The following is a 14,543-nucleotide window of genomic DNA, read 5'->3' as shown; positions in this document are numbered from 1 at the left end:
TCAATATAGCGCGTTGTTCCTCGCATATTATAAACTTGGAGCCAAACAAAAAAAAAAAAAAAAAAAAGAGTGAATCGTTCCTGCTTATAGATGTGTTAGAACGCAAAAAAATACAGCCTAGCAAATCCCAATACAATTAACGGCTACTCGGAGTAAAAAAATTTGAATTTTCGGCGTATTCCATCGCAGAGAATACTACACTCGTAAGGATTTTGATCTTTAGAGGCTAGACAATACGTTCATCATTTAGTATAGTGTACATTCTTTTCTCCTTTCCCCACGTTAGCGATTAAGATTCGGTCTTCCACCGTAGTGACATTTATCGAATCATACCGTACACCATTCTCTCATTCGATTCAATGTTAATATTCACGAATTTGTAATTAAAGCGAAGTTATGAAATCGCGAATAAAAATTAGTACGTTAAGAAAGTGTACTCTTTTTGGGAAAGTGCAATAAAAATATGGGAAATAATTTATGTAATCTTCATGTTCTTCTGCCTTTTAATAGCTTGCACGCATCACTAATCGTTGCTGCGATTCATTGAGATAAAGCAATGCCTGTGAGGGACTGAATGGGCGATTTCGAAATTATACGCGTCTTGTTAAAATTTGAACAGTTTATTAGGAGTAAAAGGGAAAGATAATAGCGCATACGTACGTAATAGTCGCTCACTTGTTACACATTTAATTATATAACATATTAAATAAGTGAAAATCTGAATTTACACAGATTAGAAATTAGTACTACTAATATTGTATTATTTTAAGATCCTTATATCTAGAGAAACCAGTCAAACGCGCATTTTCTTTGACTGAATTTAGATGTAGATAATGTCGAGTTTTGTACACACTGACTATAACTGTATTCCTTTTTTTATGAGCAATATGTAAATAACAAGATAATCCAGGCTAGGTCCTGCGGTATGTCGTACGGCCGACAGGCTTGTATGCGGCCGGCAATGGAAAGATTCTCTAACATCAGAAACATTGTAATTCCCTTTTAAGTTCCCAGTGAGCATTAGCCTCTGTGTCTCGTACAGTCGTGAATTTTTTAAACGTAGCCATTGAATGTGATAGCCGTTTTTATATTATAAAAATTTATACACTCCTCTTCCGCTAAATTATCTCGCTGCCTGCTTAGACGTCTCTGCTTGATCTTGCTGCTTCTTAAGTTGCTTCTCTCTCATTCGATCCGCGTCACTGTAAGATAAAAATATATGCTATGTGTCAAAAAATTAAAACAGGATGCACAATTCATTTGTTAACGCTTCAGATGTTTACCGTGCTTTGCGCTGTTCCAAGGAAAGACCTTTATTGCTCTCTTGTTCAGATGCTGCTTTTTTTACAGTTTTCTTTAAGTTCTTGGCTCGTGCTAGTTCACGTTGATTTCCACCTGCAATATGATTAAATTTCTTTTAGAGAAGTATCGAACAATCAAAAATTCATTTATTTTCATTTAACATATCTTATATATATTAAAGTTTTTATTCGTTCTCATTTATTTCATTTATATGTGATATGCTTGATGACATGTCTGTACACGTCTGCAAGTCAGAATCACATTCCTTTCAGAGAATTAAAAAAATGATGCCGCACGTGACACTCTTTACTCCAAAATTTATTAAAAACAACTGCAAATATTATATTTAAAATTATTTGATTCTCAATTAGCACACATACGACTCAAATTACTTTCCAAATTTTATTCTTATTGTTTTTTATCCAAATAACATTGCTACAAAATGGCGACAAAGAAAAAAATAAGATAAGCTACACTGTAAAACATATTTTTTACCATATTCACTCACACTTTCGGAATGACAGTGTCAGAATCGAATAGACATTTCTTATAAATGTCAAAGTTGACTAATTGATTTTATACATTCACAACGAACACGCACTATCGAAATTGCTGTGTATCAAGGTTAAAAGTGCAATTCCCAAAAACAGAAAGTAAATTTGTCATACTATTGTCGTGCTAAATAAATAAATAGAGCTACCAACGGCTCTTTTCGAACAAGTAAAAAATTCAATTGCTTCATGTAAAACCACTCAATTTTGGATAGATAGACTCGTGAAATCCTTCTTTTTCGACTCATCTCCAAAAGTATTGACCTTTCCTTCGGAAACACTTTCCAGAACGAAAACTTCTCGACGAAACTTGGAGTACATCTTCAGCTTTCGATAGTGCACTTCGTTTTCTCATCACTGTTTGCATCTCGCAGAGATATTTGTTCGCACGAGCGACGAATCTCGCAAGCCACGATTTTCACAATCACTTTGGTGACCCTATTAACATTAATATGACAATGGCAGCCACAAAAGTTAGGGGACTCTCGTGTTATTTCTTTCGTCGAATTGTCACAGCACAGAATTACAAACACAGAGAATTCTAACAAACGGTACACAACTTACGGGTCATGTTTCTCAGTTCTTGATCTCCGATAAGCAAGCTTATATCAAGACTTTAAAATTTGATAGCCAAAATTGGTGCGAAACGCACAGTCCAACGATGCGTGCCACACACGGCTCTGCAAGACTAATTTCTAAACCAAAATAAATATGATTCTGCGTCGTCTCTGTCGGCCCAGCAATCGCAGTGATGCCATGTGTTTTTCACTAGTGACATTCGACGCGCCGTCAGCCAGCTGACTGTCATCTGCTTTCAGAAATTCTTACATTTTCAGCAGTAACGCCAGATTTGAGACGCAAGCAGCAAGCAAACAGCACGAGGGAGAAAATACCGCATACATGCGCAAGCCACGCACATGTGAGCTCCGCACTTCAGAACTATCGAACACTAGACAAGAGCAGACGTACTATTTCTATCTTCTTTCTTACGCTCCATTTTATTCGGAATTTTAATAAATTGTAACAGGAGCACATGATGAGATGTAGGAGCTCACCCAAAACAGTGTCATCTATTGATTAGTCAAAGCAACATTACAAATGCATTGATGGTAAGTGTACCGACTGCACTAGTGTAAGCTCCTATATCATTATGTGCTCCTGTTACAATTTATTAAAATCCCGGATAAAATGGAGCGTAAGAAAGGAGATAGAACTAATACGTCTGCTCTATTCTAGTGTTTCGAATGAGCTCCTATATCATCATGTGTTCCTGTTACAATTTATTAAAATTTCGGTTAAAATGGAGCGTTTCTGGCCGTTCCAGTAGGTTAGGGTTAGGTTATCTTAATTTTTCTACATGCTTATTTTCGCTTTTGAATTACTTTTGACAGTGTTAGGATGCTCGTAAAATACTTAAATAATTAAAACATCTTTTTTAAAACTTTTAGAAAGTTTTTTGTTGCAAAATTCAAAATGTCAATCATTAAAGAAATTAAAAAAACGTCTTTTTAGGACGTAAATTAATAAATACAAAAGTTCATTCATTTTAAATTATACATTTTTATTTTGTTGAAATTATTGAACTTAAAATAATTTACAAGTGTTTATAAAGAAAGTTAAAGAACGGTAATATATTTTAAATATTTTGAATAGATGGATATTTGTGCATAAAGAGATAACATATATTCTAATTTGAAATGGCATGAATAATTTTCATGTTATTTCATGTTATTTAATTTAAATTTACTAATTTCCGCACAAATACTTATCAAAGATATACTTGGTTAACAATATAACAATATACAAACCAAAAATATGTATTTTTAATATAAAAGATAAAATTTGGAAGTAGTAAACACTTATGAGCTGCACGTTAAACAATCATCTCCATTCTTACGCGAGCAAGCGAGCATTGCTTCCAAATTTTTGCTCGCTGCCTGACTTAATTCATTTTGTCTTTCAGTATCGTTATTATCATTATTGTCGTCAGTTTTGGGTGATTGAACAGGAGGAGAACTGCATACGGATAAGGACGAGACTGGAGTAAGAGGACTGGAAACTATGGATGCGGACTCCGAATTTCGTAATTTTGATTTATCCACTGTAAACTGTATAGGATTTGCAGCTGGTTTTGTTCTCAAGTAGTACATGCCAGTCTTTAAGCCCTGTTAAAAATATAACAATAATAGCTTTAATTACAAGACTTTGAAATAATTTCAGAATTATAAGAAAATGAATATAATAATCATTACACTTACACTTTTCCAACCGAAGAAATGCATCGACGTAAGTTTGTCACGTGTCGGATCATCTATATGAACATTCAGGGATTGCGACTGATCGATGAAAGCCCCTCGATCGGCCGCCATTTCGAGAATTACTTTCTGCGGTATCTCCCATACAGTTTTATAGAGCATTTTCAAATCATCGGGAATACGATCGATATTCTGTAAAATATATGTACACACATTCTTTAAGATTGCGAACAACGCAAGAAACAAAGAGATAATTGAAGCTATTTACTTGAACAGATCCAAAATTCGAAAGCAGCTCATTCTTCATATCTTTGTCCCATAAACCTTTGGCGGTCAAGTCTCGCAACAGATGCGGATTAACGATGATGAATTCCCCGGACAATACGCGTCTCACGTAAATATTGCTCGTGTATGCCTCGATGGATTCGTTGTTTCCGAGAATCTGCGCCGTGGAAGCCGTCGGCATAGGTGCTATTAAAAGCGAATTTCTCACTCCATGCTCTGCGATCTCTGCTTTCAACTTGTCCCAATCCCACAAATCTGTCGGCTTGACGTTCCACATATCATATTGGAGGATCTGAAGAAAAAAATGATGATTGTTATGCAAATCAGAAGTTTCGCAAGAAATGCTTAGCGCAATGAAAATATCGCAGACTTACGCCTTGGCTGACCGGACTGCCTTGATACGTTTCATAAGTGCCTTTTTCCGCAGCCAACTCGCAACTGGCTTCTAAGGCGCCATAGTAAAGCGTCTCGAAGATTTTGATGTTGAGTTCCTTCGCTTCTTTGCTGTCGAACGGATGTCGCATTAACAGAAACGCATCTGCCAAACCTTGTATTCCAATACCTAAGATACGAATTTTACAATTATAATTTATAATGAATTATATAAAACTTGCGGCAGGATAGATGTTATTGTTTAAACGCATAATCTCACCAATAGGTCTATGCCTTTGATTAGATTTTTTGGTTTCCGGGATAGGATAAAAATTGACGTCGATAACTTTATCCAAATTGCGAGTGACGATTTTTGTGACTGTCTTGAGTTTCTCGAAGTCGAAAGTTTTGTTGTTGGTATTGACAAACATATTGACGGCGATGGATGCCAGATTGCACACGGCGACTTCGTCGGGACTGGAATATTCGATGACCTCGGTGCACAAGTTGCTGCATTTGACCGTGCCTAAGTGCTGATGATTAGACTTTCGATTACAGTGGTCTTTGTAAAGCATATAAGGCGTTCCGGTTTCTACTTGCGATCTGAGAATAGCGAACCATACTTCTTGAGCTTTTACTTGCTTTCTGTAGCGACCTTCGCGTTCGTATCTGTGGAAATGTTTCGCGCATATTTATACTCTTGCGAAATTTAGTACAGAAAGATATAAAATTGTATTATAACAAAGTGTTAATAGATACAAAATAATTGCTAAATAATGCCAGCATACCTAGTATACAATTCTTTAAATTTATCACCCCAAACATCAGCTAAGCCGGGAGATTCATAAGGACACATCAAGCTCCACATCTCATCATTGTACACACGTTCCATAAAAAGATCTGGTATCCACAGACCATAAAATAAGTCTCTAGCTCGCATATTTCCATCGCCTGGAAAAAAAACACATATTAAAATCACGCTTATACTAACGATTCAATTTTCATCTACTGATTTGTTTCATATAATAAGAAAAAAATTACCAATGTTTCTTTTAAGCTCCAGAAAATCAAAGATATCAGCATGCCACGGTTCTAAGTAAATTGCAAACGCTCCTGGTCTTTTATTTCCTCCTTGATCAACATAGATAGCCATGTCGTTATATAATTTTAAGACGGAAATCAATCCGTTAGTTCCACCCGTCTCATACGTATTCTCCGTGCTTGCACGAATGCAATGAACATTGAGACCTATTCCACCGGCATATTTGCTGATGAGCGCACATTTCTTCAGCATGCCATATACACCCTTTATGCTGTCGTCGTCGAGTGTTAAGAGGAAGCAGCTGCAAGTAAAATTTTAATTAAAATCATAACATTCAATGTTTGATAAGATAATTAACTCAAATCACCTGGACATCTGTTGATTGTTGGTGCAGGCGTTAAATAACGTCGGTGAAGCATGCGTAAAGTATCGTTCGGATAAATAGTTATATGTTTCTATAGCTTTCTCAATGTCGTTTTCATGAATGCCAACAGCCACTCTCATCAACATGTGTTGTGGTCTTTCCACTATCGTGCCATTAATTTTCAGTAGATAGCTCCTTTCCAGTGTTTTAAAACCAATATAATTATAATTGAAGTCTCTGTCATATATTATAGCAGAGTCCAGTTTTTCTGCATTATTCTTGATAATGTTATAATAATGTTCGCTGATTATAGGAGTATATTCACTCGTGACTGGATTCTTAGCATAATATAAATCGTGCATGACCTCTGTAACATACAAAACGAGCATGATAAGAGATATTAAAAATATTATAATGTAGAAATTAAATCAGCAAAATATTATACCACTGAAGCTCTTCTTAGTCTGCTTGTGTAGATTAGACACATCAATTCGTGCAGCTAATATAGCATAGTCAGGATGATCAGTTGCCATAGTAGCTGCGGTCTCAGCTGCAAGATTATCCAATATAACTGTAGTCACTCCAGAATATAAGCCACGTATCACTTGAATTGCAACAGCAGACTACAATAAGTGTATATGTTAGATGAATTTATATTACCAAAAAAACCTTTTCAACTTTTATTATACATAGATTATTTTTAATTATACAACATTATCTCTTCGTGTATTAAGAACCTACGAAGATCATGAAGCGATACTTACTGGATCCACATAGTTCATATCTAAATTATAACACTGTTTTGCAATTCTTGAAGTGATTTTATCAAAATGAACATCTTCCTTACGCCCATCTACAAAAAATAATAGTTTTTAATTCAAGTCTTTCTTTCTTGCATCTTTGGCAAGAATTTATAACTACAGGCATAAAAGTTTGAATTATATTGTCATAACATCAGTTTAATATCAGCATAATGTATTGTATATATAAAGGTTTGTGTTGAAAATAAGTGTTTATTTTGTCTTATTGGCTTATACCAATATTTAATAACCTAATCTTCATCCAATTATAAATTATTTTCATCTATTCTTTGTTAATATAATCTTTTAATAATAATCTAGTAATATTATAATAATAAATAGTACATCAACATTATATCACAAAAATTAACGTTATTTATGAAACACAAATAATTGTGTATTTGCATTTATGACTTATTTGTAACTTACTGCGCTTGATAACGTGCATCTTCCCTCGTGCTAATTCCTTGACCGGCGTTTTCGGGGAAGAATGATCACCGTTTCTTACGGAGAGGCTTTTCAATTCCGTATTCAACCCCATGTTAATTATAGGCTGACAAACCAGTTCTGCATATATTTCAACAAGTTCTGTTCTACGCTTTGTACGTTGAGAATTTTAGGCGCGAAACGGAAGAACATATGTTCAGCACGCCACTGATGAGGTACTATCTCGTCAGATCGACAGCATCGACTGCGTAAATCTTTAGCTATAGAGAGTGACTGTTTCCACTGTCGGTTAAAATAGACGAAGCGGGAAATGATCTTTCCACAAAAAAGATCACAAGATATTCTAAACTTTTATATACTCATAAACGTAAAATAATGCAGTGTTAACAAATCTTTTATTAAATTTTAATTGTTTACCTTCGCCAGAATATAAAAAAGCAAAGTAAGGAAGAATTTTAGAAAAGATGAATCTATTTTAATAGATTATGTCGACATTGCTTTTACTCATTGTCAGAATAAAAAAATTATTTAAAGTATACTTATTTAGAAATTAAATAATAAGTATCAAATAAATATGGTAACTATACTAAGAGAAACTGTTATTACAAAATTTATTATTTATTATGATAAAGATCGGTCGGAATGCGAAGAGGTTGATTTTTTTCATGTTACGTAATAAACTAATATAAGACGAAATATTAATAATAAATATATTTATTTCTCTAATATTTTTGTGACTCAGTTAAAAATACTTTATGTATATAGAAATAAGAATTTAATAATAAATAATCTCTGAATCTCTCATATAATAATAGTTTTATACAAAATTCTATTAAAAATTATTTTTTTATGTATAAAATAATTATGCAAACTGTTATAGACATCCTTTACATTCACTTCTATAGATTTGTTGGATAAAGTTTTCATAAATAAAATGCTTTATGTATTTACAAGTAAGAGTTTAATAGTAATTATTTACGTCTATTACATAGACGTCCTTTGTTTAATCAAATCGGTAAATAATTTAAATACATAAGCATTTTTACATAATTATTTACGAAAACTTTAATATTACGAAGAATTGATGGCCAAAGGCGATTTTTAAATCTATGTATAAATTAGAAAAAACTGAACAATTTTCACTGAATGATTTAAAAATGAGTGCAAATGTTCAAGTTAAAATTTAAAAAAAATATAACACCTATGTTACGATATAAAATTAATCATACGTTACGACATAAAATCAGAAAGCGAAGAGCGACTTAAGATCATTGAGTGTCAGTTTCGTAGTAGTACTGTTATCGCCACTCAATATATTTTGCGCTATTCCAAGCTTTCCTTCTTGCAAAGCTTTGATGCGCTCTTCTATTGTATCTGTGCAAATAAATCTGAAAGATTTTATAATAAAACAAACTTCGAAAGGTATGCGTATATGTGGAATTAAATTGTGATATACTAACTTGTGGATATAAACGTCCTTTGTTTGACCAAATCTATAAATTCTATCTTGTGCTTGCAACTCGAGTTGAGGATTCCAATGAATATCGAACAATAATAAATGATTGCCGCCTACCAAATTCAATCCCACCCCACCAGCGGTAAGCGAGAGCAGCAAGATCCTTAATTTAGAATTTTGATCGTTGAAGGAATCTATAATACTCTGAAAAAAGTAGATAAGTACTTTTTTATAAAATGTAATAAAAATTACCCCCCGAAAATTGTAAGGAGATCAAATAAATAAATACTATTATTACTACTACTACATGCAAAATAAATCGATATCATTCATAAGATACCTGTCGATCTTTGACGGCTATTTTTCCAGTAAACTTGCTAAAACGAGCACCTTTTATCGAGGATAAGTGTGATGCTATGATGTCTAACAAGAGAGCCCATTGAGAAACAATAATGAGCTTATCGTCACCTTTTTTTAAAATATGTTTCACCATATTGAGTAGAGCCCTCATCTAAATATTGTATATTACACACATTAATTGCACGCAAATAAAATTGTAAAACTTTTGAGATAATACAATCGTCATTACTTTAGAACTGATGCGATCATCATTGAATACCGGATTATCTATTGTAAGTAGATTCCCGACAATTCTTCGATCAATACCAATATCTTCCTCATCCATATCTTTCATCGCATTGAGCGACATGCGATGCACTCGCGACAATAATTCGTGATCTACGGTCTCCATGCTTGCTATTTCACTTTGTTGCACATCCTCCTGATCGAGCATTGTGTGAATCAACGCTGGATGGCAGCATACCTGACGTAATCGTAGCAAAAGCACAAAAATATCGTGCGATTTTACGTCGGCGTGCCGCGCAAGCAACTTTTTCTGCGCTTCAGTGAACTTCGTCTCTTTATCTTCAACAAAAAAAGAGATAACATCAAAATACCAACACGCATTGCTAACTATTATAAGCCCGAAAAATAGAATATCTTGCTTCAAATTAAATGTTCAACTCACTTGGATTTGAAAGAAAGCTAGGTTTATCGAATTTTCCACTGCACAAATCGAACATGTGATCCTTTTCTGCCTTTTGAGCTAAGAATTGTGCGAACAACGTACGAGAGTAAACTAGAATTTTTTCATATACTAATTGCTCTTCTGGGTCTAGTTTTATATTTACTTCCTCTACAAATTTATTGGGTAAATTTTCTAAATCGCCTTTGGCCATCAACTCTTGCTTTGTTCTTCGCAGCATTAAACTTTTCATAACTGTTGCCAGTCTTTGATGACCCGCGGCATTTTTGTTATCCACCCATCGTTTCCAAACCCGTATGTCATCAAACGGTGAACATTTGAGAAATTTTAAGATAGAATACAGATCCATTTCTTTATTCTGTATAGGTGTACCAGTGAGAGCCCATCGTTTGCTCGCCACGAGTCCACAAACTGCTTCCGATGCTAGACTTTTGTGATTTCTTATTATATGAGCTTCATCTAATATTATTCTTTTCCAATTAATCTGCAAAAAAATTTTAACTTTCGATTAAACTAAAAATTCTAACATCTATCTATATAAATCGATAAAAAGTTTTTATCAATTTAGTTAATAATATTGTCGGATTTTTATATACTTTATACAATGGAGAATCGCTTCTGTATTCTCGTGACAATAGATTATATGTTGTGATGACTATATCATTTCTTGCCAAGCGCTTAGGAACGTTTTCTCTTCTTCTATTGCCGTGATACATCTCAACGGACAGCAAACCGCGTTTACATTTACTGTGCACTTCGTTTTTCCATTGAGCCAATAAAGACGCAGGACAGACTATCAAAGTCCCACCTCTCTGATCTGCAAATCAAATATAATTGTTTCAATAGATACAAAGCGTCTAACAAACTGAAATAATTGATTTAATATGATGAGAAAATAACGCTACTTGTACACATTGAAAACAAATCTTTTAGCAAGATATACGTTCATATAAAATTTTTCAACGAATAATATTTCTAAATCAAAATAAATTTTATAAAAATTAGATGGAAGAGCATAAAAGCGTCCTAACTATATTGTAGCATCTTTTCTTTAAAAATTTTTTGAAATTAGAATCAATTTTTTTATCAAATATTGAGAAACTAATTATTTATTTCAGAAATGTATGCTAGATATATTTATATCACAATTTAAATGACTCAGAAACTCAGAAGAAAAAACAGATATCGAAAAATCAAGATCTTTTTACTCAAGTCTTATAAAATAATCTACCTACATAAAGACTTACATATACTATTCCATTCACTGTTTTCATCTTCATCATCAGAATTCTTCTTAGCAAGAGTAGTCATTATCAAAGATATCATAGATAATGTTTTGCCCAACCCCATATCATCGGCTGCAATTCAAGAAAATTGAAAAAAGGAATATTCACAATGACGATAATAAGATTGATACTAATATCAAACTACTATTGTGAAACATTTACCTAGAATGCCACCAGATGGTTTTTTCTGTTCCCTCCACAAAAGCCATGCTAAAGCGTGCCGTTGATGCGGCATTAATTGTACTTTCAATCCTCTTGGATCCTCCGCTTCTTCATTTTCTGATGGACAAGCCACAAGTGACTTATGCAAATCCTTCAATCGATCGACTGTTAAAGCGAGTTCCTTATCTCTCGTCTTCTGCGCCTTCTTGCCTAGTTCCCTTAATTCAGGAGATGTAGTAGGTTTTATTGGTATGTCCAAACTCAAATATGGATCAATTTTTGCTTCTTCTCTGTCAATTGATGTTGCAAATTTAGGTGTTGGACTTCTTCCCGGACTATGTTCTACAAATTGCAGCATATCGATAGTCATACCATAAGTATGAAGTAAAATCTATTCAAAGATCAATTTATATATTTGATATTCAAAGTAAAAATACCTGAATAAGATACTTTACCTTTCACTATTGCAGCTGCTCCATCTCCATCCATTGTTTTTTTATTAGTATTATTCACTTTTTCCAGTAAGGACAAATATACAATTAATGACACCCATAATAATTTTAATAATTCTGATTCAGATGAAAACAAGGGACAAAACGAAAGGACATTACTCATGATAATACTAAGATATAAAACAACTAAAACTAAACTTTTCTAATGAATCTTTTATTGATGTATGTAATTTTTCCTTTGTTCTTAAGTAACGATAAAAAAAGAAATCTATAAAATTATCTATAAAAATACATTATTTTAGATATATTTGAAATAAATTGCAGTATTACATATAATATATAGCTTCTGTCTGGAAGGCTGTTTTTATCTGAATCAGAATTATTAAAATTCTTATGGGTGTCACTAATTGTATATGTGGAGTTCTTACCATCATCATTATCATCATCATTTATCCTGTCATCGGAATCTATTATTCTACGGTTTTTCAACCTTTTGCCTTTAGCCAAAGAAATAATTGGTATATCATCAGGATCAAAGGATTCATTTCTATACAGAAATAGAATTGAGTACTATACAGTATATATAATGTATATATAATACACAAGATATTATATGCTATATACATAGGATAAACTACATAGAAAAAAGAAAAACAAGACAATTCCCTGATGGAAATATTTTGCTGAAAGTACTATGAAATCAATGAAAAGTAAAATAAAAGTTTTTGAAAAATTACTGAATATATTTCGAAATAAATCATAATTTTCCGTATGAAAATTTAATGTAATACTATGAAATATAAGAAAAGTTAAAATATACTGCTAAAAAGTAATAAAAAAGTTTTAAAATAATTATTATTATGAAATTTATTGAATTAAACTGAAAACTGTTACTTTTTAATGAAAAATTGCTGAAATATTTATGAAATTAATTAATGGGGTCAATTGAGAGAAATTTTCAAATACATTTCAGCAAAATTTCGTTAAATTTTCAGAAAAATATTTCCATCAGAGTTATTGGAAGCAAAAAAGATTTCTTATTTTCGTATAAAAATGAGATGGAATTTTTGACAATGAGCTAGATTATTTCATATATTGATAATTGAATTAATAATTGTTTGCAGAATTGAAAACAACAATTGAAGAAATTTTGGTTCTTTAAAATGAGACAATAGATTTGGCATAATTCCGTTGAGTTTATGTTCCAATATCAATATCGCACTTTTTTTGTCATAAGGTCATGTTATGAAACAGCAAGCACAAGTGTGGAAATCAGATAACAGATATCACCGGAATTATATTTCGAAAAAACAATGACAATTTCACTTACTTTTTCGATGTCGTGTTCTCCAATACGCCGCTGTCATCATCGTTACTTTCATTAATAATTATTTTGTCAGTGTTATTAAAATTTTCGACATCACTATTATCAGAAATAAAACAGGACTCGTTTTCTAATAGTTCATTCGAATCACGCCAATTCTTAAAATTTTCGTCCATTGTTGAATTTTAAGTGTAATAAGCAGACGTCGATAAGTTTGTAAGGTCTTGAAAGAAAATTCAAATCAATAAAGGCATTTAATTGTATATAATAAAAAAAAAAGAAAACAAAAACAAATAGAAAAGCTGTTCGTTAAATGATATGTTAAATGTTAAATGAGAATTCGCACACAATGTCATAAAATAAAATCTCTCACGTTCTCTCAAGTTCGTAAATTTTCTAAGTCCTTTTCTTGCTATCACTGCTATCACTGCTATCACGCTTCAACCACTTCTTTTCTCAAGGAACTCTCACTGTTAGTTTGCGCTGTTTTATTACTTGCGCGAATTTTTATATGATCGGAATAGCGACCTCATTCAATAAAAGAAACACTTAATATATAATAACAGTTGATCACAATTATTTCTACTTTATCGATGAAATATATATATATTAGATGTTTACAAAGTCAAATTCAACAAAATACGATGATAGCAACTTTTGATGGATTTGTTCTGCAAGGAACCAAGCGGTAATTGAAAAGCAATGATATTATTTTGTTTGAATTATTATTTTAATTATTGTTTGATCATACGATATAAAAAATTAAGAATTTTATGTTGTAAATGGATGTTTATGCTCAAATTATGTAATAATCTATTAGAGAGAGATATAACGAAACTTCTGCTTTGGCACAAGCAGTGCCAGGGTGTGCAAATTCCCTTTTTTAAAAACATGTAAAAGTGAAAACTAGTTTTTCTAGCAATCTCTAGTTTCAATAAACTAAAATAAATCATGAAAATATTGAAGAGTCGCGTGCGCTAAGTTGAGATCTGCGCGCGCTTATATATTCCCTTCTTTTTTATTAAAATTATTATTAACCCTTTGAATACCGTTAGCGCATATATACGCTCAGGAAAAAAAGTTTATTTTGGCCTCATATATGCGCATATATGCACCCACAGTTCTTGTTATTACTATTTTTATTCCGGCCACATAAAGTACTTCTTCATTGCGCTGTTCCGTACCGAAAGGACTAAAGACGTCTTGAAAACATCCTAAAAAAGATGTCTTAAAGACATTTTGAAAAAAATATTTTACCGAAAGGGTTAACAATTAAACTTCTTCATATATAATTAATAGAAATAAATAAATAATGAATTTTCCTTACATCTATTGGAAGGGTATCCTGTAAGTTCCTTCTACAAAATCAAACGACGAATTCGAACATAATCTGCTTTCAC

General features: G+C 32.5%; 3 protein-coding genes across 5 annotated transcripts; all 3 read right to left on the bottom strand.

The window, feature by feature from the left end:
- Nucleotides 1-601: 601 nt before the first annotated feature.
- On the bottom strand, nucleotides 602-2,726 carry LOC136997644 (putative SERF-like protein). The gene is made up of 3 exons (XM_067348669.1): nucleotides 2,418-2,726; nucleotides 1,284-1,395; nucleotides 602-1,202 (listed from the first exon to the last, which is right to left on the bottom strand). The coding sequence occupies exons 1-3, from the start codon at nucleotides 2,422-2,424 to the stop codon at nucleotides 1,124-1,126; spliced, it is 198 nt and encodes a 65-aa protein (XP_067204770.1). The 5' UTR covers nucleotides 2,425-2,726; the 3' UTR covers nucleotides 602-1,123.
- A 667-nt stretch (nucleotides 2,727-3,393) lies between these two features.
- Nucleotides 3,394-7,607, bottom strand: RnrL (Ribonucleoside diphosphate reductase large subunit). The gene is made up of 11 exons (XM_012378838.2): nucleotides 7,401-7,607; nucleotides 6,936-7,024; nucleotides 6,617-6,794; nucleotides 6,175-6,538; nucleotides 5,807-6,108; nucleotides 5,554-5,716; nucleotides 5,046-5,434; nucleotides 4,768-4,955; nucleotides 4,377-4,685; nucleotides 4,112-4,300; nucleotides 3,394-4,018 (listed from the first exon to the last, which is right to left on the bottom strand). The coding sequence occupies exons 1-11, from the start codon at nucleotides 7,510-7,512 to the stop codon at nucleotides 3,713-3,715; spliced, it is 2,589 nt and encodes an 862-aa protein (XP_012234261.2). The 5' UTR covers nucleotides 7,513-7,607; the 3' UTR covers nucleotides 3,394-3,712.
- A 509-nt stretch (nucleotides 7,608-8,116) lies between these two features.
- On the bottom strand, nucleotides 8,117-13,672 carry LOC105679050 (transcription termination factor 2-like). 3 transcript variants are annotated; one of them, XM_012378823.2, is made up of 12 exons: nucleotides 13,517-13,672; nucleotides 13,150-13,366; nucleotides 12,248-12,366; nucleotides 11,823-11,879; nucleotides 11,368-11,709; nucleotides 11,155-11,277; nucleotides 10,516-10,736; nucleotides 9,902-10,403; nucleotides 9,464-9,798; nucleotides 9,215-9,385; nucleotides 8,879-9,078; nucleotides 8,117-8,806 (listed from the first exon to the last, which is right to left on the bottom strand). In XM_012378823.2, the coding sequence occupies exons 2-12, from the start codon at nucleotides 13,317-13,319 to the stop codon at nucleotides 8,662-8,664; spliced, it is 2,385 nt and encodes a 794-aa protein (XP_012234246.2). In that variant the 5' UTR covers nucleotides 13,320-13,366; nucleotides 13,517-13,672; the 3' UTR covers nucleotides 8,117-8,661. The 3 variants fall into 3 exon arrangements, with proteins under 3 accessions (XP_012234246.2, XP_012234247.2, XP_012234248.2); XM_012378824.2 differs by having other exon boundaries at nucleotides 11,167-11,277; XM_012378825.2 differs by having other exon boundaries at nucleotides 11,823-11,846.
- Between the last annotated feature and the right edge of the window lie 871 nt (nucleotides 13,673-14,543).

This window comes from Linepithema humile, chromosome 2, assembly GCF_040581485.1.
Source record: "Linepithema humile isolate Giens D197 chromosome 2, Lhum_UNIL_v1.0, whole genome shotgun sequence".
Taxonomy (NCBI): domain Eukaryota; kingdom Metazoa; phylum Arthropoda; class Insecta; order Hymenoptera; family Formicidae; genus Linepithema; species Linepithema humile.
The sequence above is the reverse complement of the archived record's forward strand: the minus strand, read 5'-3'. Positions and strand labels throughout refer to the sequence as shown.